Below are 21,409 nucleotides of genomic sequence, written 5' to 3'. Positions count from 1 at the left end.
GGCAATCAAAGAAAATGGTATTTATATATGTATAATAAAACAGTAGAATATTATTTAGATTAATAATAAATCACTATTTCGAACGTCTAGTATACCTTTTTCCTTAGCCTTTTTCAATCTTAAACTTTTAAATCTTAAAGACTTCAATGATTTATTCATAAACTTGAACACATACTATGTAGTAGGTACCTACCTCTTCTAGTTATTAGATTCACAAGGGATTCCACAAGTCGAAAACACATTTATTCGGTATAATTTAGTACGATTCACGCACCTGCGATCGCTATACGATGTAAATAAACTTATGTCGTCTGCATAATCGGACCCCTGAAAAGGGTCTGACTGTAAACGATAGTTTAACATAGAATCAGTAACAGTTGCCCTTTAAACCCTTGCAAAAAGGGCTATCTTTGTTATTGAAGCTTTTCTACTGTATCCTTGTATGTTTGTATTATTATTGTGGTGGAGTGTTTTCAGGACATGAATTTTTGTCTGAAGAGAAGAACCATTTGGCTAATTTTTAACATGGTAAATCTCATTCCCGTAGGAATTTCTGTGACCTCGCGAAATCTTTGTAGTATAGATAACTAGCGGTCCGCCCCGGCTTCGCCCGTGGACCATCCTCGTACTTCAAGGAATATAATAAAAAAAGAATTATATCGAAATCGGTTCAGCCGTTCTCAAGTTATGCGCTTACCAACACATTTTGGGATTCATTTTTATATTATAGAAGATAGGCAATAGCTGTGAGCACGTAACTAAGTTTTTGGCGTAGTGGAGGAAGTTTGGGCAGTTTTAGTACATTTTCACATGCGCTATGTTTCCCTCTACGCTAAAAAGTAAAAAGTTGTATAATTATGTGTATGGAACATTGATTCCAAGAACTGATTTTCATATTTTTTTGGACCGTGATTCATACAGTTTAAGACAACAGATTTATTTATCGGTATTTTATAAAGGTGAGAGATTGATTGTTTTGCGAGTTTTAACCGATTTCATTGTTTATTTTACCTGAAAAAACTACATTATCATGTTTAATATAGAGTGTAAATTTTGAGTTTTTATTCCGGGTAAACGACCAGCCATGAATAAAAATATTTGAATTTGAATTTGAAAAATCTGTCTTTAGGCACACTTATGATAGACCGCCATTTTAGATTCGTTTTTTTATTGGAACGGCTTATACCCCCCTAACCAGGAAGGTTGATGACCTTTTTTGTAGAAAATATAATATACTTATTATAATATCAAAAAGCATCACATATAAATAATGACTATTGAACCTACATAGTCACAATTTATAACATTAACATTTTTTTCTTAGATTGCTTATGACAGGAACTGATTTCATTGTTAGATATTTTTATTTCAATTTATGCGAGGGCAGATCTTTAAATATCCAATAAAATATAAGAACGCCAAAGTCAATGCAAAGAAGCTTTGACAAAAAATTTCTCCCACGTGATAAAATAAATCCTATTGAAAATTGAGATCATTCATTATAATGATGGAATTCATAGAATTATGAATTCACTAGATTTCCGCCCGCGGCTTCGCCCGCGTTTTCAAAGGAAAACCCGCATAGTTCCGGTTCCCGTGGGATTTCCGGGATAAAACCTATCCTATGTGTTAATCCAAGTTACCCTTTATATGTGTGCTAAATTTCATTGTAATCGGTTCAGTAGTTTTTACGTGAAAGAGTAACAAACATCCATACATCCATACATCCTTACAAACTTTCGCCTTTATAATAGTATTAAGATAGAATGATGAAAGGAACAGTTTTCAACATTTTGTCAAAACGGAACTATATACATATTTTCAAAAGATTTTTTTTAATTTTCTTGATGGAAAGAAAAAAATTTAGTGTAACATTTTTTCGTTACGCGTAACATTTTTCCGTTACGCGCCATCTTTTTCTTATCCCTACCACGCGTGATTCGACGTATTTCTGTAAAATTGCATAAAGTAAATTATTTTTTGAAAAATAAGGTCATAAAGAAGCTTCACTTCTTACGTGTGTACACTAGTACACGCACCCTTTTTTTACTATTAGAATTAATAGAATTATTATGGTATCTTATCTAGGTACATCTTTACCAAGTAACTCGGTTTCTACGCTTATGTCATATACGGGTTTGTTTGAAAGTTCTATCTGTGTTGGATAGCCTATTTATCGAAGAACATAATTATGAAGGCTATAAATAACATCACGCTACGACAGTTAATACGAATGGTCTAGAAATGCGGGTAAAACCGCAAGGCACGGCTAGTCTTTAATATTAGTAAATGAGTATTCAAAATATTGTCTAGAATTAATAAAAGTTAAATCCTAGGGTCGGGTTAGAACTATGACACACATATTAAACTGAAACCCTTCTCAAAACCGCTGTCTTATTAGTAGACATCGGATTATATGCACTAACAAAATGCCAAAATATGCATGCAAATATGCACTAATAAAGGCCGAAATATGCACTAAAAACGACTGATATGCCTAAAATATGCACAATACAAAATAAAAAAACCTTTATTATTTTTATATATTTAAATCAAAGATTGTACAAAAACAGTTAAATTTTCTTGAAATTAAGTATAGTTTTTGTGTCAACATACAATTAACCCTTAATTTGGCACTGTATGTACCGTCATACATGAACTTGAAAAAAAAAAATTGTTAAAATAATTACATCTTCCGTGTGGAAAAATTACATTCTTATGTTGCAACACTATCTGTTATTGGGAGGAAAAAATAAACACACATGTAGCAACATTTATTTTGACATAAATTGAAAAAAATGGCTACCCGGCGGACGTCAACTGCGTTGTCCAAGGTATTTATTCTATTATTATGAATATTACTTAGTTTAGGACAGGTGTAATGACTAAAATGTATGCTTTATTGTGTAATGGAATAAGTGTGATAATAATTGTGATGTTTCTATTACATTGAATGGTTCTATTTTGATCACTAACATGATGTATGACGTGACATACACTGCCAAGTTTGTAACGAAACACCCGCCATTTTGTTTGTATGTCACGGCATCCATTGCCAATTTGAGGATGCTTTTTTTTATATACTTGGTTTTATAGCACGCTTTATTTTCTTTGTCGGCAGCAAAAATTTCTAACTCGTGAAATCGCAACGGTTTCTGCTGTTAGACGACCTAGACGAATCACCAAGTTCACTCTGAACTATCAGTGGAAAAAAACGGTTTTTCGACACAAGGCAACTGTAGAAGAAGACTCAGATCTTACCGACATATTAAACGAAACTTCACTCAGTTATTTCTATAAATTCTTTTCCCCTGACGTTTTAGTAGACATCGTAGAGCAAACAAACTCATACGCAGTATTCAAAACTGGGCGCTCTCTTGGCTTGACCGAAGATGAATTGCGAGATTTTTTAGCAATTCATATTATAATGGGTGTTGTTAGTATGCCATCGTACACCGATTACTGGAGTTTGCGGTACAGATACGATCCCATAGCCGATTTGATGTCTCTAAAACGGTATCAACAATGAATATCGGCACTTGGCAATGTATGCTGTGACATACACTGTTTTTCAGGAAATCTGAAGTTCCTATATTTTTTTTACCATTTTTTTGTAACACCTATAAATGTCTACAATAAATTTTTATAAAAATAAAATTGATTTTATTACATTTTATTCTTTGCCAAATTAAGGGTTAAGCATTTTTACCAAATTTTCGAGCGCAAATTTGTGACGTTTGTCACCCGCGAGCCCAGTGTGCCACCTTAGACCTTCTCGGGCTAAATCTAGCCCTTTTTTGGAATTCAACCCGTGTTTTAAGTTTTTAGCCCCAAAAGGGTAATCTAGCCCTATTTTGAATTGCTCAAAAATTTACTAAAAATGGAGCCCATTTTGTAATTTTTTGCCATTTTACCATGCCAAAATAGGGTTTGTTTACTCGCTGAGCGTTCTGATTGGCTAATAAAGGTTAGTCGACCAATCAAAACTCCCGCTACTTAACGAAATATGCACGATTGGTGAAAAAGGCTAAAATATGCACTAACGCCGTAATTAGAGAGTTTTATGCATTTGCATATGCAAATATGCAAATGCATATAATCCGATGTCTACTTATTAGTTTTTCAGATAATATTCAATCAATCAATATTAATTTATACAGTAACTTTAAATTAAGATTTAAAGTACCGTACTCTATACTAATATTATAAAGAGGAAAGGTTTGTATGTATGTATGTATGGTTTTCACGCATAAACTACTGGACCGATTTTGATGAAATTTGGCGCAGATAATCTTTAGACCCTGAGAAAGAACATAGGCTACCTTTTATTGCGAAATATGTACCACGGGCGAAGCCGGGGCGGACCGCTAGTATTATATAAAGCTCATTGTTTAAATTATTAAGTTTCTAAATGTGGGAATTGGAAAAGTTTTTCTTTTGACGGCAAAAGATTCCAAACAAATGGTTTTTACGAAGCTGAAATGTTTTTAAAAGCTCTTTTTAGTGATAAGGATTTACCGTTAAATTTTAAGGCGTTGAAATATTTTTCTGTTTTGTTTCAATTTCGCCCATATTTAAACGCAATCATAAGACACAATTGTTACACTAAATATCAATGAAATATCACAACCTAAATCCTAATAACAAAAAATATTTCACGTATGTACAATATAATTATCTACTGTACATAACCACTTAGATAATTTCTATTTACGTTTATATTATAATTTATAATAAATAAACTAGATTTCCGCCCGCGCCTTCGCACACGTTTTCTGGGTTAAAAAGCCTATCTTATAACTTATTCTGGGTCTTCAGCTAAATACAAAATTTCATTGTAATCGGTTCAGTAGTATTTGCGTGAAAGAGTAACAAATATCCATCTACCCTCACAAACTCTCGCATTATAATATTAGTAGGATATAAATATTACCTCAGTTAAACCCAGCCGCTGGCATATGGTGAAGTTTACCACATGTCTACGGAAATTGCTCTTCATTTCAATGTTTGAGAAGGATTCCTTCTAACTATTTGACACTTAGTAGATCCTTATTTATGGGCCCTCTTCACAATGGGCAGCGTTGGGCGAGTAGAGGTAATCATAGAATAGAGGGTTTTAATGTCTATGATCCGCCGTTATCTTAGTTAGGGCCGATTTTTCAATGCTGGAATAAAACTTATCCGTCCAATAAAGTATTACATGATAATATTAAAATGTCACGTAAACTGTCAAATACGGGCAATTAGAATACGTTTTTATACATTATTCGACGAATAAGTTTTATCCAAGCATTGAAAAATCGGCCCTTAGTGTATTAATTATAATCGCCATTATGGCGGCCAAAATCGACGATCATTTGTTGGGCCAACGCTGCCCATTATGATGAGGGCCTATAAACATTATTTATACAAACAAACAGAAAGGAAGAAATAGTATTTTTTAATGTCACTTACATTGATAGCTAAACAGACATTTCTTCCAGACAACCTGGAGGATAAAAAAAATAAAAATCTTTAATCTGGACTAAATAAAGTGGAAAGATTATCTTGTTTCTGTTGTAACAAATTAACTCAAAAACTACTCGATTAATTTGAAATTTCGAAAATTTGGAAATTTGAAGTTTCGAAAATCGATTAATTTGAAATGACTATCCCTAGTTCCCTACTAATATTATAAATGCGAAAGTAACTCTGTGTTTTTGTCTGTTACGCTTTCCCGCCGATTTTGATGAAATTTGGCACAGACAATCTTAGACCCTGAGAAAGAACATAGGCTACCTTTTATTGCGCAAAAACACCACGCGGAGAAGCCGAGGGCGGAAGGTAGTATTTTATATATTTGCTATCCCGGAAAAACCAGACGAAGCTAAGTATTTATATAAATAATAAAATAATACGCTTTTCACCTCAAAGTAGTTACAGACTTTATAAAAGGACATTGACGTACCTACGGATTTCTGATACAAATGTTTATAAATACATGAAGAGAAAGATTAAAGCGTTCAGTGACTTTTGTTTTGTTCAAAATATTCTCGGTAATATGAGACGCAATTATTTAGTGTTTTGACTTGAGGTATAAGTACTATCCTCAAATATAGGGAAAAATAAATAGCTACTTAAATGCGAAATAGGAAAGGTGAAAGGCCTTTTCTTATGAATTAAAAACACAAATACTGAGTACGAGAAACAAGATTTTATGATTACTTTAATTTGTAAAGCGAGTATAGCGTGAGGTTTTTTCGTTACGGAATTTCTGGATCTGGTTCCCGCGCTCAAGGCCTGCGATAGAAGCTATGCAATAGCTTAAAAAAATTCGCTACAACGCAACAGTTTATAATTTTGTTCAATAGTTCTTGCGTAATGCACAAAGATATTAATATTTATTTATGAAAATTCTGAATACCTACTCAATATAAATTAATAGATAGTAATAGGAAGTGACGCAAAATCAATGCAAAACATTTAATCTACAACATATAATGCAATCAAAAAAAAAGTTAGAAAAACATTGGATGACTTTCAGAAAGTTCTGAAAAAAGTCTACAAAGTTCAAATTCTCGTGAATTGGAACAATGGTGTAAAATGAAATTTATTCAACTCAAGAACTTGTTCATTGGTTTCACAAATTCACTTTTGATGTCGACTTTTAAAGAAACTAGGTTATCTATTTTAGGAAAATAATTTGATTTTTAAATTTCATTAAATTTAAATCAGCATTACGACCGCTGTAGGACATTACTTAAAGAGTTTTAGAACAGTAAGAGAAACCATCTCTCATAGCATTAGGTCATAAATCACAAGATTAAAGTATAATGAATTTTCTTTAATGCTAGCGAAGCCGCGGGTGACAGCTAGGTTTCTTAATATTTACGGAATTGGTAAAATATACGAGGAAGCAAATTCCAAAACAAAAGCAACAATTACTGTTAATTTGTAGAAATATTAATTTACATCTATCGACTGATTTGTGATAATAATTATGAAAAATTTCAAACAATCGAGTAACTACCTAATTGTTTTTGCAATCATTGACCTTTTATTTGTGTGTATTGTCCAAAATGATTTAAAGTGAACATTATTTTTTTTAAATAATCTTAATTACTTTTCAACAATGATTTATTGAACTAATTAATATTCATAGATTTTTTGTATTTCCTACTATTATAATCTATATACTTAATATCTACCTATACTAATATTATAAATCTAAAGAGTTTTTTTGTTTGAACGCGCTAATCTCAGGAATTACTGGTCCGATTTGAAAAATTATTTCGGTGTTAGATAGCCCATTTACCGAGGAAGGCAATGGGCTATAATATATCATCACGCCACGCCACCAACAGGAGCAGAGCCACGCGGGTAAACTAGTAAGCTGCAGGGCACAGCTAGTAACTAATAACTTGCTAAAATTTTTATCCATCATATTTAAGTTTATGTCAACCCACATCAAATACCTACCTACCTATCCTTTGACATGCTTCAAATAAATTTCACGCATAGGCTTTACTAAAATAAAGTAATACATAAATCTGTGATAAATAATATATTCAATAGATACCTACTTACATAATACAAATTTCATGCATATTGGTTCAGTAGGCGTGATTGAATAACAGACAGACAGAGTTACTTTCGCATTTATAATATTAGTATGGATTGTACCTATATTAGGTACATGAAGATCAACCCAATTTCACGGTGTAAATGAACATTGTGTAATTTAATTAAATGTAATATTGCCATTCATTATAAAACGTTTAGCTTCTAACCAACTTCAAAATATGATAATGTAACAGTTATGGCTGGTTCACACTTTGATTAGTGCGAGTGCAGGTGATGAGTGCAGGTGTTTAGTAACTACGTGTGGACAGCGACTGTTTAGTGCGAGTGTTTAGTAGGCTGTGTAGTAAAGTGAATAGAAGCGTGTTCTATTTTTTTGCGAGTGGACTGCGAGTAGCCACGTCCCGCGCGCCCTCCCTTCCCCCTCACTCGCAGCGTGCCTGCACTCGCACTAATCACCTGCACTCGCAGTCAATTGGACACTACTCGCACTACACACCTGCACTCGCACTAATCACCTGCACTCGCACTAATCAAAGTGTGAACCAGCCATTACAGACAGTCAAGACATTTAAGGTTACAATTAACAACTTGACGAGTTGTCCTTTATGCATTTAATTAAATGACGTCATTTAATGAACGCGCTAGCCATTCAATCAAATAGCAAATTCAACCAGATGACGGCGACATAACTATATTATCGACTGTTATATTTAATGATGATAGAGGTTACTTTTTACCGCGGAAAAATATTTTATTACACTGGGAAGATCCAGGTGACATGTATGATAAGTCACTTACATTCAATTGACACGCGAGCAACGCCGCGGTTAAAAGCTAGTTAAAATAAACATACGTAACTTGTAATACTATGATAATGAACTATCTACTTCCTGAATTTCGCTCATTAAAGAACAAATAATTCAGCTTTATAATAATTAAAGTATAGTAACACAGATTAAAAAAAAACCTTTTTTTAATTCAGATCCCAAAAATACAAGCTTCCTAAAGGACTCACTTGACCGCCTCCTCGGTACAGAGGTTGACGCGTGAGCGTAGAACCGAGGGGTCCCTGGGTTCGATTCCCGGTGGAAACGAAAAAAAAAATGTCTCGGTCTGGCAGGACACAGAAGGCTGATCACCTACTTGTCCCTAAAGAAAAATCGATCAGTGAAACAGATGTATGAATAATGCATCTGCCCCCTACCCCACTAGGGGACACGGGACTTCACTTTAAAGGACTCACTTGAAGACCTTTAAATAACACGGCAAGAATAAAATATTTGATTATTTACTCTATTCATTTCTCTGCTCTCACCATATATTCTACTTCATTGCTTACATTATATTAATAGATAAAGTTATATGCTTCAAGGGTATAAGTTCAGAGAATATAATTATAATTAATTGGCAACATTATGAGAGAAGCGAATTATGAATGGGCGCTTTAAATACGAACTACCTACATTATATTAAAATATTTTACACGTGTCACGACTACGGTGATATTTCTTTTATAAATGCAGTTTTTACTTTTTAGTCGATTTTAAGCTTGCGTAACGAAAAACCTCACGCTCCACACTCCGACGGGTGCGGAGGTGTGGCTTGAAGGCATAGCATGCAATAGCTTTACCGAGTCCCCGAGTGCCACACGTCTTTTTTTTTCATGGATATACCTAGTTTTACAATATAAGTCTTTTCTTCTCTTCTTCTTCGTCGTTTTGTGATCGTCGCTTGTGATTTTGATTATATTGCGTACCTAGTAGAAATTTTGTAGTTTTGTATTAAAATTGAGTGTCATAGACAATTATTATCATCATCAGCCCATTACGTTCCCATTGCTGACACGGGCCTCCCGTTTAGAGATCAGTCTAATCCGCCACGCTTTTATTCCAATCCGAGTAGATCCGGGACAAATATGCTAACTAAATTAAACAAGACGTACTCAAAATATCAATGTTTTCAATTAATATACAGTCCCGGACATCAAAGGAGGAAAATGATGATATTTGTAAATAGCAATATGGATATATCACCATTTCCCGCCCAAGGCTACGTTTGAGACTCCAGTATATTTAAGACGATACACAAAAAAAAATCTACTGCTTGGCGGGCGGAGTCTAATAGCTCGCTATCGCGAACGCGAGTGTGCGCGAAGTCATTCTTGCAAACTCGCCGCGCTGCCGCTGGCCGACTCGGGACAAACATGTATGGAGTCGTCATACAGTTATAATATTCTTATACATATATTTAATTGTTGATTTATTGGTTTTATTTTCTTGCTTATAAACAAATAATCTTCTTTTTAACAACTACTTAGACATTATTAATAATTATTATTATTTCGTAATGTTTACTTTATTACAAAATAATACAGGTTATAAATAATCTTTAAAATAACAAAAAATATTGTTACTCTGAAAAAATGAAATGGTACTCAATAACGCGGACTACTGAATGGATTTAGATAGAATTTGATGCTGACGTAGATATTACATCATGCCCAGAAAAGAAAGGTAATATTTCTGAAAGAAGTTATTAACCCTAATTCTTCTCAGTCAAAGTCAAGAGTGGAAGATATCACTAATACAGTAAAACTGATGCGAAACTTTGGATGTTAATTTGTATATTTTTTTGTTAGTTGTTACTTAATCACGTCAAGACTACATTACCAATTTTGATAAAATATAGCTAATTGCCTGGATTTACACATAGGATACTTTTTATCCGAACTGAACACTTCTGTGGGATAAGACAGGATTCACGATATAATCTAATTCCACGCGGGCAAAGCCGCGGTCGGAATGATATTTTTTTAAATAAAAAAATTGTTTAAAAAAAAACACAAAATATATTGACGCATGTATTTATTTTTTGCACTCTATTATAATTGTAATTATTCATTACAAATAATCAAAATAAAATAGCCAGAACAAAGTTAGGCCCTGGTAGGGTAGGTAGGCAGGTACAGCAATGTGAGACGAACACTGGCTTATTTATACCAATAATAATGTATTACAAACATTAAATTAAGTTTACTTTCTAACAACAAAAATACATAATATTAGCTAATGTGAAAGCGAATCAACCAATCATCCCACAAAAATGAAATGTGCACACAAATATTCATCCAAATCGGTTCATGTCATTAGGAGGAGTGACTGCAGCGCCATCTTCCGGGCCCAATTGTGTTTCCAGATCACCCAGGAACTCAATTTAATATACTTACACAAAATTTTTCGAAATGAAAACTCACATTACTATGTAAATATGAATATAAACCTGTTTTATTACTAAGCAATTTCCCGCACAGGTGTAGTAAGTATAAATGAAATAAATATCAACATCAAATTCTTTATACAACATACTTATCTACCACCTTCCAAGAAATGTAATTCTTGAAATTTTTTTGTATTTTTTTAAATATAATACTACTCCAATGAGCTCCTGTTCCATATTATGTCCGCCATACTTCCACTAAGTTCACCATGATTTTTTATTTCTTTGCACTTTGTTGCTTTTTGCTAAAAATGGAATCATGCGATAAAACCAGTAGAGCTTTGATAACATACATTTTTGACTGAATAAAGGTACTTACGAAGGAGTGGATTCACATTGTGAACAATCAGTGGGTTTATTTTCCTTCTGGATTCCGGATTTCTGAACAGATTATTTATGCTATAAATGAAAAAATCTTACACATTCGTTATGTACTTAAAACAGGGGTACATATCAAACATCGTCTATAATACAATTATCATCAAATTTAAAATAAAACCAACTTACTTCATTAATTTGTTCCAATTGTAAGCATTCTTTTTCCTCCAACCTTTATGTTTCTTCTTCTTATTTTCTTTATTGTCCCCATTTGTCTCATTTTGTCTTATCGTGTTGTCACCCTTTTTTACGATTGCGCGAGCGACACAAGTTCCCCGTGTGACGGCCGTAGCGGGAATGACTCGTGCAGCGATCGGGGTAGGAAGGCACAGGGCGGCTCTCGCTATATTGGCTGGTCGCGCGCTAATTTCAAGTATTTCTTGTTTATTTCAAAACCATCGCGTATTTCAAAATTCTAACACGGTAGACGTATAGGTTGTATATTTTATAGTTAATATCCAAAAAGTCGTAACTTTACGTTTGTTATTTTGAAGATGCCAGAGATTAAAAAAAAATAACAATGATAACTTTGTATTTTTTTTCTATCGAGAAAATATCATGGAATCATGTTTCTAAAACGGTAGACGTATTGTGTTACTATTGAACTTTCTTGTCAAGAATTTTCATCACGACAACTTTAATAATATAAAAATTACGAAGGTTTGAAAAGGGCCGTAAATGTTAGAAAAATTAATTCATCACCTTAATGTAGGCTTCGATCTTTAGATGTAAATTGAAATTACGTTACGTTACTAAATGAAATCATGTTTATATCGAGTACCTGCGACGACCGATGTTTCGCGTTTAAAATAAATACATCATGTGTAAAATCCCTTAAAATCTTTAATTTCTAAACGTTAATACTCGCATTAAATCAAATACAAGAAGATACTATGTTTTACGAACAGTATATTTTATCCCAGCAGCATATTATTATCCACAATTCGCGGATATTGAGAGAAATGACCACTTTTGTTGGCCCATATAACATATTTTAACTTTATATAATATTTTAAACTTTATCATAATATTATACCAATTTAATCGATTAACCCTTATATAAATAGCATTATAAAACCCGGATGTTAAATCCGCTCTATTTAGGAAGGAATATGTAAAATAGATCCCATTTCTGAACATCCTTTCATGTTGAATACAAAGCATTTTGAATTTAATTAATTGAGTGATACGAGTCAAATTTCCTAATTTATGCATCGTGGGATTTATTCTGTCGCCCTTGAGACTGAACACGATTCGGAAGGCGGGAAATTTATTGAAAAAGAAATTAAAAAGCCTATATTTTAAAAAGAGGATCTATTGATGGATATATTAAATGGTTTTTAGTTTTATTTAATAATTCAATTATTTAATTACTTTAAATAGGTTCGCTTAAAAAAGGTTTGACGCCTAAACACATTACATTATCAAAAACTGAAAATGTATGTAAATTTTTAAGCTATTATTTTTAGTTCATGGCATAACTATACTTAATAATAATATTATAAAGAGGAAAGGTTTGTAATTATGTATGTATGGCTTTCACGCATAAACTACTGGGCCGATTTCAAAAATTCTTTCAGCATTAGAAAGCTGCATCTTCACTGAGCTACATAGGCTAGGTTTTATCCAGGAAATCCCACGGGAACGGGAACTATGCGGGTTTTTCTTTGAAAACGCGGGCGAAGCCGAAGGCGGAAAGCTAGTAAATAATAAAATTTACAGCAATGTTGACTAGGGAAATAAATATGGCACGCAGATGTTGCTAGTTGTCCACCTTCGATTCCACCAGATTTCATGATTTATATTAAATTATGTAATTATTTTGTGTGTGTGCGTTTATGTTGTGTATGTGTGTGTGCGTGCGTGCGTGTGTGTAAATATTATATGTTTATTCTGTACTTATGTGTGTGTGCGTGCGTGAGTGTGTGTGTGTGTGTTTGTATGTGTTAGTTTCTGTGCAGAATTTTATAACTCTTTACAGCTGTTTGCGAAACTCCGAAATAACTTGATATCCAATTAGGTATTATTTTTGCCGAGCTGTCGAGGGAGACCTTATAATAAATCGTGCAGAATTTTGTAAAATATTGGATTTATATCTGCCTTGTGGGAGAAATTTTAAACTAGCTGACGTCTGCATTTATTTCTGATAAGAATATTTTTATCTTTTACAAGACAACCGTGACTTTACGTCCGATATACATAATATAGTACGTCTAATTAAGTTATCTTCTTCTTATATATAAAAACTAGCGGTCCGCCCCGGCTTCGCCCGTGGTACATATGAAAAATAGATGTTGGCCGATTCTCAGACTTACCCGATATGCACAGAAAATTTCATGAGAATCGGTCCACCCGTTTCGGAGGAGTATGCAGACTAACATTGTGACACGAGAATTTTATATATAAGAAGATGAATCGCAAAATGTGTTGGTAAGCGCATAACTCGCGAACGGCTGAACCGATTTCGATAATTCTTTTTTTATTATATTCCTTGAAGTACGAGGATGGTTCTTATGTAGAGAAAACGTAAATATTATGTACCACGGGCGAAGCCGGGGCGGACCGCTAGTTGATTATAATTATCTATCATCAGCTATCTCATATTTGGCAGTAAAATCGGTCAAATTGTTTAAAACATTGGCGAGATGAACATATATTATTATTTATTATTATCCACACAATAATTGCATTAAAGGAACCTTCTTTACTCTCTGTTCATAAAATAAATAATCTTGAGTTAAAAATGAGCAAGTTTGAATGATTAGTTGCATTTATTGATGACTAGCGGTCCGCCCCGGCTTCGCCCGTGGTACATATTTCGCAATAAAAGGTAGCCTATGTTCTTTCTCAGGGTCTAAAGATTATCTGTGCCAAATTTCATCAAAATCGGTCCAGTAGTTTATGCGTGAAAACCATACATACATACATACAAACATACATGCAAACTTTTCCTCTTTATAATATTAGTATAGATATGATTGTTTAGCTGTGTAGCCGAGAGCAGTTACCTAGTAGTTTCATTTACGATTAATAGCAGTACTAGCTAGATAATAGTTATTATTCTGTTGCAGTACGGTAATATATTTTCATTATATAATACTAGATTTCCGCACGCGGCTTCGCCCGCGTTTTCAAAGGAAAACCCGCATAGTTCCCGTTCCCGTGGGATTTCCGGAATAAAACATATCCTATGTGTTAATCCAAGTTACCCTCTATATGTGTGCTAAATTTCATTGTAATCGGTTCAGTAGTTTTTACGTGAAAGAGTAACAAACATCCATACATCCATACATCCATACAAACTTTCGCCTTTATAATATACTAGATTTCCGCCCGCGGCTTCGCCCGCGTTTTCAAAGGAAAACCCGCATAGTTCCCGTTCCCGTGGGATTTCCGGGATAAAACCTATCCTATGTGTTAATCCAAGTTACCCTCTATATGTGTGCTAAATTTCATTGTAATCGGTTCAGTAGTTTTTACGTGAAAGAGTAACAAACATCCATACATCCATACATCCATACATCCATACATCCATACATCCATACAAACTTTCGCCTTTATAATAGTATTAAGATTAAGATTAAGACTAGACTAGATTTCCGCCCGCAGCTTCGCCCGCGTTTTCAAAGGAAAACCCGCATAGTTCCCGTTCCCGTGGGATTTCCGGGATAAAACCTATCCTATGTGTTAATCCAAGTTACCATACATATGTGTGCTAAATTTCATTGTAATCGATTCAGAAGTTTTTACGTGAAAGAGTAACAAACATCCATACATCCATACAAACTTTCGCCTTTATAATAGTACTAGCGGTCCGCCCCGGCTTCGCCCGTGGTAAATATTAACGTTTTCTCTACATAAAAACCATCCTCGTACTTCAAGGAATATAATAAAAAAATAATTATCGAAATCGGTTCAGCCGTTCTCGAGTTATGCGCTTACCAACACATTTTGCGATTCATTTTTATATATAAAAGAAGATTAAGATTACAACAAAAGTAATTATTTATTCGTAGCTCCGTTATTTAAATTTCACTAACCTACATTCAGTAATATTTTATTACATTGACCTTAAGTCCTTATGAAGTTATACCGTCGTAAAAGATTACATTACGTAGTTTTATAGACCCATTAAAATAATGGGCGTGAAAATACAGAATCACCGTCAAATTAATGAAAGTGATAGTCTGACGTTTGATTTAGATGTAAACTGTACCAAATCATCAGTTTTTATTTTGAAGTGGAACTTCTTTAGTGCGTTGAGAGTACCTAAATTCAAGGTCGCTTCATATCAATATCGTCGCGTCATGGAGTAAGGCGATAACTGTTTTCATACAAAAACTACTGGACCAATAAAAAAAAAATTCACCAGCATAGCTTGAGCCACGTCATGAGCTATATTTTATTTGGTCGTGTTTTGCTGAACGTTTAAACCGTTATAGCCCACCCGGTTTTGCTCGAGTGTACGTGGGATATAAGTCAAACGTTTTTTATTCAGTCAGCAACTACCTATACAGGGTGTCCCACCGTCGCTATACTAAGCTCAAAGGAGGTTATAGTTTTGCATACTCTGAGTACGTAAAAAATAACACCGAAAGAATTTTTCAAATTGGACCAGTAGTTCCTGAGATTAGCGCGTTCAAACAATCTCTTCAGCTTTATAATATTAGTATAGATAGAAAGTTCATTCGGAATTTACACATTTTGATCAATGGTATCTACAATCAAAAATTGTGTCGATCTTGAATTAATGTATCTATTTTTGTGTAAAAACGATTTGAATGAAGATAAATATGGGCTTTGGAAAAGCTACTATTTACTCTTTGTGATAAAAATATACCTTGAAAGGGTGAAATAAATTACAAAAATATCTACTATCGCGTGATTACGAGATATGCACGCGATCAAAGACTAATGGAAAAGCCTACATTGAGTAATATAAAGAAAAAAACAATCCATACTAATATTATAAATGCGAAAGTAACTCTGTCTGTCTGTCTGTTACTCAATCACGCCTAAACTACTGAACCAATTTCTTAGATCATTAAGTAATGATCTAAGACCAATTTGCATGAAATTAGGAATGGAGATATTTTGATGCCCGAGAAAGGACATAGGTTACTTTTTATTGCGAAATATGTAGGTACCACGGGCGAAGCCGGGGCGGACCGCTAGTATTTAATACTTCTGTATTTTAATGTTTGACATTACTACTTATTAGTTATTACAAACTAGCGGTCCGCCCCGGCTTCGCCCGTGGTACATGTTTACGTTTTCTCTACATAAAAACCATCCTCGTACTTCAAGGAATATAATAAAAAAAGAATTATCGAAATCGGTTCAGCCGTTCTCGAGTTATGCGCTTACCAACACATTTTGCGATTCATTTTTATATATAAAGAAAGAAGATATAGATTAAAGTATCATTAAAATTCTTTCATCTGTGCAATATAATGGAATATTTTTAGAGCCCTGGAAAAAAAGTACCTTAAATACTCGTTTAACTGAAACGAATTATGTTTATGTAAAAATTTGTTTAATGCAGCTTCTTTCTAAATTTTAGAAAAAATGTAAACAAATTTTTGAAAAATCAAAATAGATATGTAAGAAAAATTAAATAAAAAAGAGCGTGTGTTTCGATCACACGCAGTGGCGTAGCTAAGGGGGGGCGGCGGGGGCGGCCCGCCCCGGGTGTCACCCGTTTAGGGGTGACACCCGAGCCCGACTATGACCATCAGTTATAGTTCTTTCTATTTATAAAAAATCGTAAATCTGCGGCAGAGAGCATAACCGCCACTAATAAAATTATCTAGGTAACTATAATATCGTACCACGAACATAATAATTGATATTAAAAAAAAACAATGTGCACAGTGTCAATCGATCAGGGATTCCCCCAAAATTTAATACCCCGTTCGCGCATAACCAACGCTAGTCAGGGGATTCCCTCGATATAGCGCTCGTCACTTGTATTGTGGATTGGGCTTCTTTTGTTTCCGACCGCATTCATTTCAATATTCGCTTACGTGAACGTGTGAAAGTCTAGTGCAAAGTGTTTGTTAATTATTAGATATTATAAACAACATTTTTTGTATAAAAGTCGATTCTTGAAGAAAATAAACAAGGTAAGTGAATTATTTTTGTTATTACAGGTAATACTTACATTTTTTATCCATTTAGTTTCTAATAGCAGTATCTTAGATTATTTTGAAAAACCCTTCAATTTTATTCTCTTTTAATTACTGTGTATTTTAAACTATATTATTGAGACGTCCTAAATGATAAATAGGTACCTAAAGAAGGTATTTCAGACGGATTGCAATAATATTTTTTTGTTTAGCCTGGGCAAGTATTACTTATCTACTAAAGGTATTTATTTATTAAAATAGGTTTTAAAGACTTTGCTGGTGTAAAAAGATTTTACTTATATTTCTACACGTTTTACGATATTACTTTAGGTAATAATGTTTAATTGTAAATAATATTCTTATTTATTATTAACTTACTTAATATTTTCCTATCTAATAGCAATGGGATTTGTTTACAAAAACGGAATACATTAAGTTTAGATTTTTGATTGAAAGTTATCATAATCATATCATACAACTTCGCGTACGTTGATTTTGCTCCGAGATGAGCAGCTCGAGCACTCGTGGCACGGATATCACAATTAACGGTGGAGTTTTTAACTAATATTTTTCTAATAATACTTAAAAACATATTTACACCCAGACGCAGGATTGTTAGGTAATATAAATTAACAATCCTGCGTCTGGGAAAAATATATTTCACAAAGCTAGTTACGTAACGTGTAGGTGTTTATTTACTGTTATAATTAGTTTATAAAATCAACGTTTCACTTACTAACTAAAAATATTTTTTAGAATACCCAGAACGAAATATGCCTCGGGGAATTCATACTTCGAAAAGACAAAGCGGGTTTCAACAGAGAAAAGCCAAAAAGGCTAAAATGGATGAAATTCAGAGCATGTCCGGTTCTCTTTTCAAATATGTCACAAAAGCAGATAGCGGCCAAAGTTCAAGTAAAGTACCCGAGTCTCCTGCTGACGAAAGTAATGATTCACATCTTGGAGACTCACATTCAGATAGCAACATCGACAATACAGAATCAATGAAGACGACCCAGGACCTTGACGGAATCAAAATAAATAATGAAAATGACGCCGTTAATGCTACTTTCGGAGATAGCATTAGCTTTGAAGAATCAGTTCAACACTTGAGAGATGTTTCACATTGGAGTTTACCGGTACCTGATAATGTTCGCATTGACATAATAAAAAAGGGCAGTGAACATTTCCAGAACAAAGAAGGACCGTTTCCTACTGTATCTCGTCATGGTTCAAAGATTAAAGGTGATTCTCGTCATCTTTCACAGGAATGGTTTTATAAACCGATGCCTAGTGGTGAAAAAATTCTACGATCATGGATGGTATTTTCTCCTATATCAAATAACCTGTACTGTTTTTGCTGTCGTTTATTTGCTGTCAGTAACATACAAACAACATTTACAACTGGATTTCAGAAGTGGTGGAAACTAAATCCTAAAGTATTGGACCATGAAACTTCATGTGAACATTTAGAAAATTTCGAAAAGTGGAAAGCTTTGGAAATGAGATTAAAATCTCACACCACAATAGATGATGCAGCCTTGCAATTAATGAATACGGAAAAACAGAAGTGGAAAAATCTTTTATCTCGATTATTAGATATAACATTGTTTTTGGCTAAACAAAACCTAGCATTTCGTGGACATGATGAAACCAAAGGGTCGTCTAATAAAGGTAATTTCTTAGAACTAGTTAAACTGCTGTCAAAGTATGATGCAGTACTCAAAGAACATATACTATATTTGGAGCAGGAAAAATCACCTAAAGTAACATATTTATCGCCAGAAATACAAAATGAGTTCATAAATGTTTTAGCTAATCATGTAAAATGTCAGCTTGTAAACGAAATTAAATCGGCAAAATATTTCGGTATCATGTTTGATAGCACACCTGACGTTTCACATGTTGATCAAATGTCTGAAGTGATTCGTTATGTAAAAATTAATAATAGAAAAGTAGAAGTCAAAGAAGTATTCTTAGGATTCTTTCCTTTACATGGAAAAAAAGCAGCTGACTTAAGCGCTGAAATACTAAAGAAGCTTGAAAACGATGGCTTAGATATTATGATGTGTCGTTCTCAAGGTTATGATAATGCTGCAGTTATGAGTGGTATACACGGAGGAGTACAAGCTATTATAAAAGAAAAAAACAATAAAGCAATTTTTATTGGTTGTATAGATCATTCAATTAATTTATGCGGCCAACATTCGTTCGCACAAAATGTGACTTGTGTTACATTTTTCGGAGCAGTGGAAACAATATTTAACTTTTTTTCAACTTCCACAAGTCGTTGGGAAGTGCTCCTCAATCACAGCAAAGCATCTGTTAAAAGACTTTCGACAACGCGATGGAGTGCTCATTACGGTGCAGTAAAAGTATTGGCTGAAAATTTTGATGGGATAATATCTGCAATTGAGGAACTATGTGACCAAGACGTAAATTTAGAAACTAGAGGTGCTGCACAAAATCTTATGCCTGCTGTGTGCAATTTCTCATTTCTTTGTTTTCTTTTCTTTTGGAATGATGTGCTAAGGGAAGTGAACAATGCTCAGATCGCATTACAAAGTAAAGGTTTATGTGTTGATGAAATAATCATAAAACTAGAAGCACTTCGTCTATTCATTGGAGAGAAACGGTTGCATCTAGCAGAAGAGGCAATAGATTTTGCTGTACAAAAATCGGAAAAATACAACATTTCGATGGAACGACGAATTCGTCGCAAGAAACGCATGCCCGGTGAGTTAGCGTCGTCCACCGAGGCTGGACTTACACTTAGAGCGGAACTTCAAAAGGACATGTTAGAATGCATTGACAGATTCAATATTGAACTCGAAACAAGAGTAAAGTCCATTAAAGACGTAGCTTCATTGTTTGAGGTTGTGCAGTCAAAGACCTTGCTTTCGGCAAACACTGAACAGTTAAAATTAGCTATATCAAAATTTACTAACCTTTACGATGAAGTATCAGAAACAGAACTCCTTTTAGAAATACCAAGATTGAGAAGACATTTAAAAGCGGCTAATATTACTGTCTCTAATTGGGTGATACTGGACTTTTTGAAATTTATTGTGGAATGGGATTTTACAGAATCTCTTCCGAATCTAACGGTAGCACTAAAGTTATTTATAACAATATGTGCATCAGTAGCTTCATGTGAGAGAAGTTTCAGCAAATTAAAATTAATTAAAAATTATTTGCGGTCTACAATGACCGAAACCAGATTAAACAATCTTGGTATTTTAACGATAGAACATGAAGCAACACAAAATATAAATTTTGAAGACGTGATTTCGGAGTTCGCTAGTGTCAAAGCTAGAAGGAAGAAATTTTAATTTTTAACAAACTAAATTTGTTTTACATAATAAACAAATATTTGTAATAGGTACTCATATTTTAATAAAACGTAAATGATTATAACTTTTTTTTATTTTAACAGTTTCGATTGAGTTTTAGGGTGACACCTATAAAATCCGCCCCGGGTGCCACCTATGCTAGCTACGCCACTGATCACACGTGTCAGAAGTGAAACTTCTTAGGCAAGATTCAAAGATACCAAAATCATCGCCTTCCTCCATGACGTGACAGTATTGTCAAGACACGACCTTGAAATTTTACTCGCGACTTTTTCTCTCAACGCGCCTAAAGAAGTTTCACTTTAAAAAAATACACACTGCAAAGCCGGGGCTAGTCCATACTACCTAATACTATAAATGCGAAAGTAGCTCTGTCTGTCTGTCTGTTACTCAATCACGCCTTAACTACCGAACCAATTTGCATGAAATTTGGTATAGAGATATTTTGATACCTGAGAAAGGACATAGGATAGGTTTAATCCCGGAAATCCTACGGGAACAGGTTTTTCTTTGAAAACGCGGGCGAAGCCGCGGGCGGAAAGCTAGTATTTAATAAATGGAAACCATCATTCATATTTCATTCAAACAGCCCCCGCATGTTTGCGTTCAGCTATCCCATTACAAAACAATCGTTGGACTAATGTTGTAATCTATGTTTTCGTGCATAAAGCTGTCCAAATTCATGTTGAACAAATAACCAATATTTATGTC

General features: G+C 33.9%; 3 protein-coding genes across 3 annotated transcripts in view; 1 reads left to right on the top strand and 2 right to left on the bottom strand.

Annotated features, from left to right (window-relative positions):
- The window catches only part of LOC149897450 (orexin/Hypocretin receptor type 1-like), a 92,244-nt gene that overhangs the window by 45,385 nt on the left and 25,450 nt on the right, over positions 1–21,409 (bottom strand). The window lies entirely within an intron of this gene.
- LOC149897452 (uncharacterized) lies at positions 9,642–13,013 on the bottom strand. The gene is made up of 4 exons (XM_090116507.1): positions 12,938–13,013; positions 11,347–11,569; positions 11,159–11,220; positions 9,642–11,084 (listed from the first exon to the last, which is right to left on the bottom strand). Exons 1-4 carry the CDS (start codon positions 13,011–13,013, stop codon positions 11,044–11,046), a joined length of 402 nt encoding a protein of 133 aa, XP_089972633.1. The 3' UTR covers positions 9,642–11,043.
- On the top strand, positions 17,207–20,823 carry LOC149897451 (zinc finger MYM-type protein 1-like). Its single transcript, XM_090116333.1, has 2 exons — positions 17,207–17,342; positions 18,102–20,823. Exon 2 carries the CDS (start codon positions 18,119–18,121, stop codon positions 20,675–20,677), a length of 2,559 nt encoding a protein of 852 aa, XP_089972459.1. The 5' UTR covers positions 17,207–17,342; positions 18,102–18,118; the 3' UTR covers positions 20,678–20,823.

Source organism: Colias eurytheme, chromosome 25 (genome assembly GCF_061535395.1).
Source record: "Colias eurytheme isolate Ceu_HAF_F1 chromosome 25, ilColEury1 Martin Lab GWU primary, whole genome shotgun sequence".
Taxonomy (NCBI): domain Eukaryota; kingdom Metazoa; phylum Arthropoda; class Insecta; order Lepidoptera; family Pieridae; genus Colias; species Colias eurytheme.
Note: the sequence above shows the minus strand (reverse complement) of the source record. Positions and strands in the feature narration are given on the sequence as shown.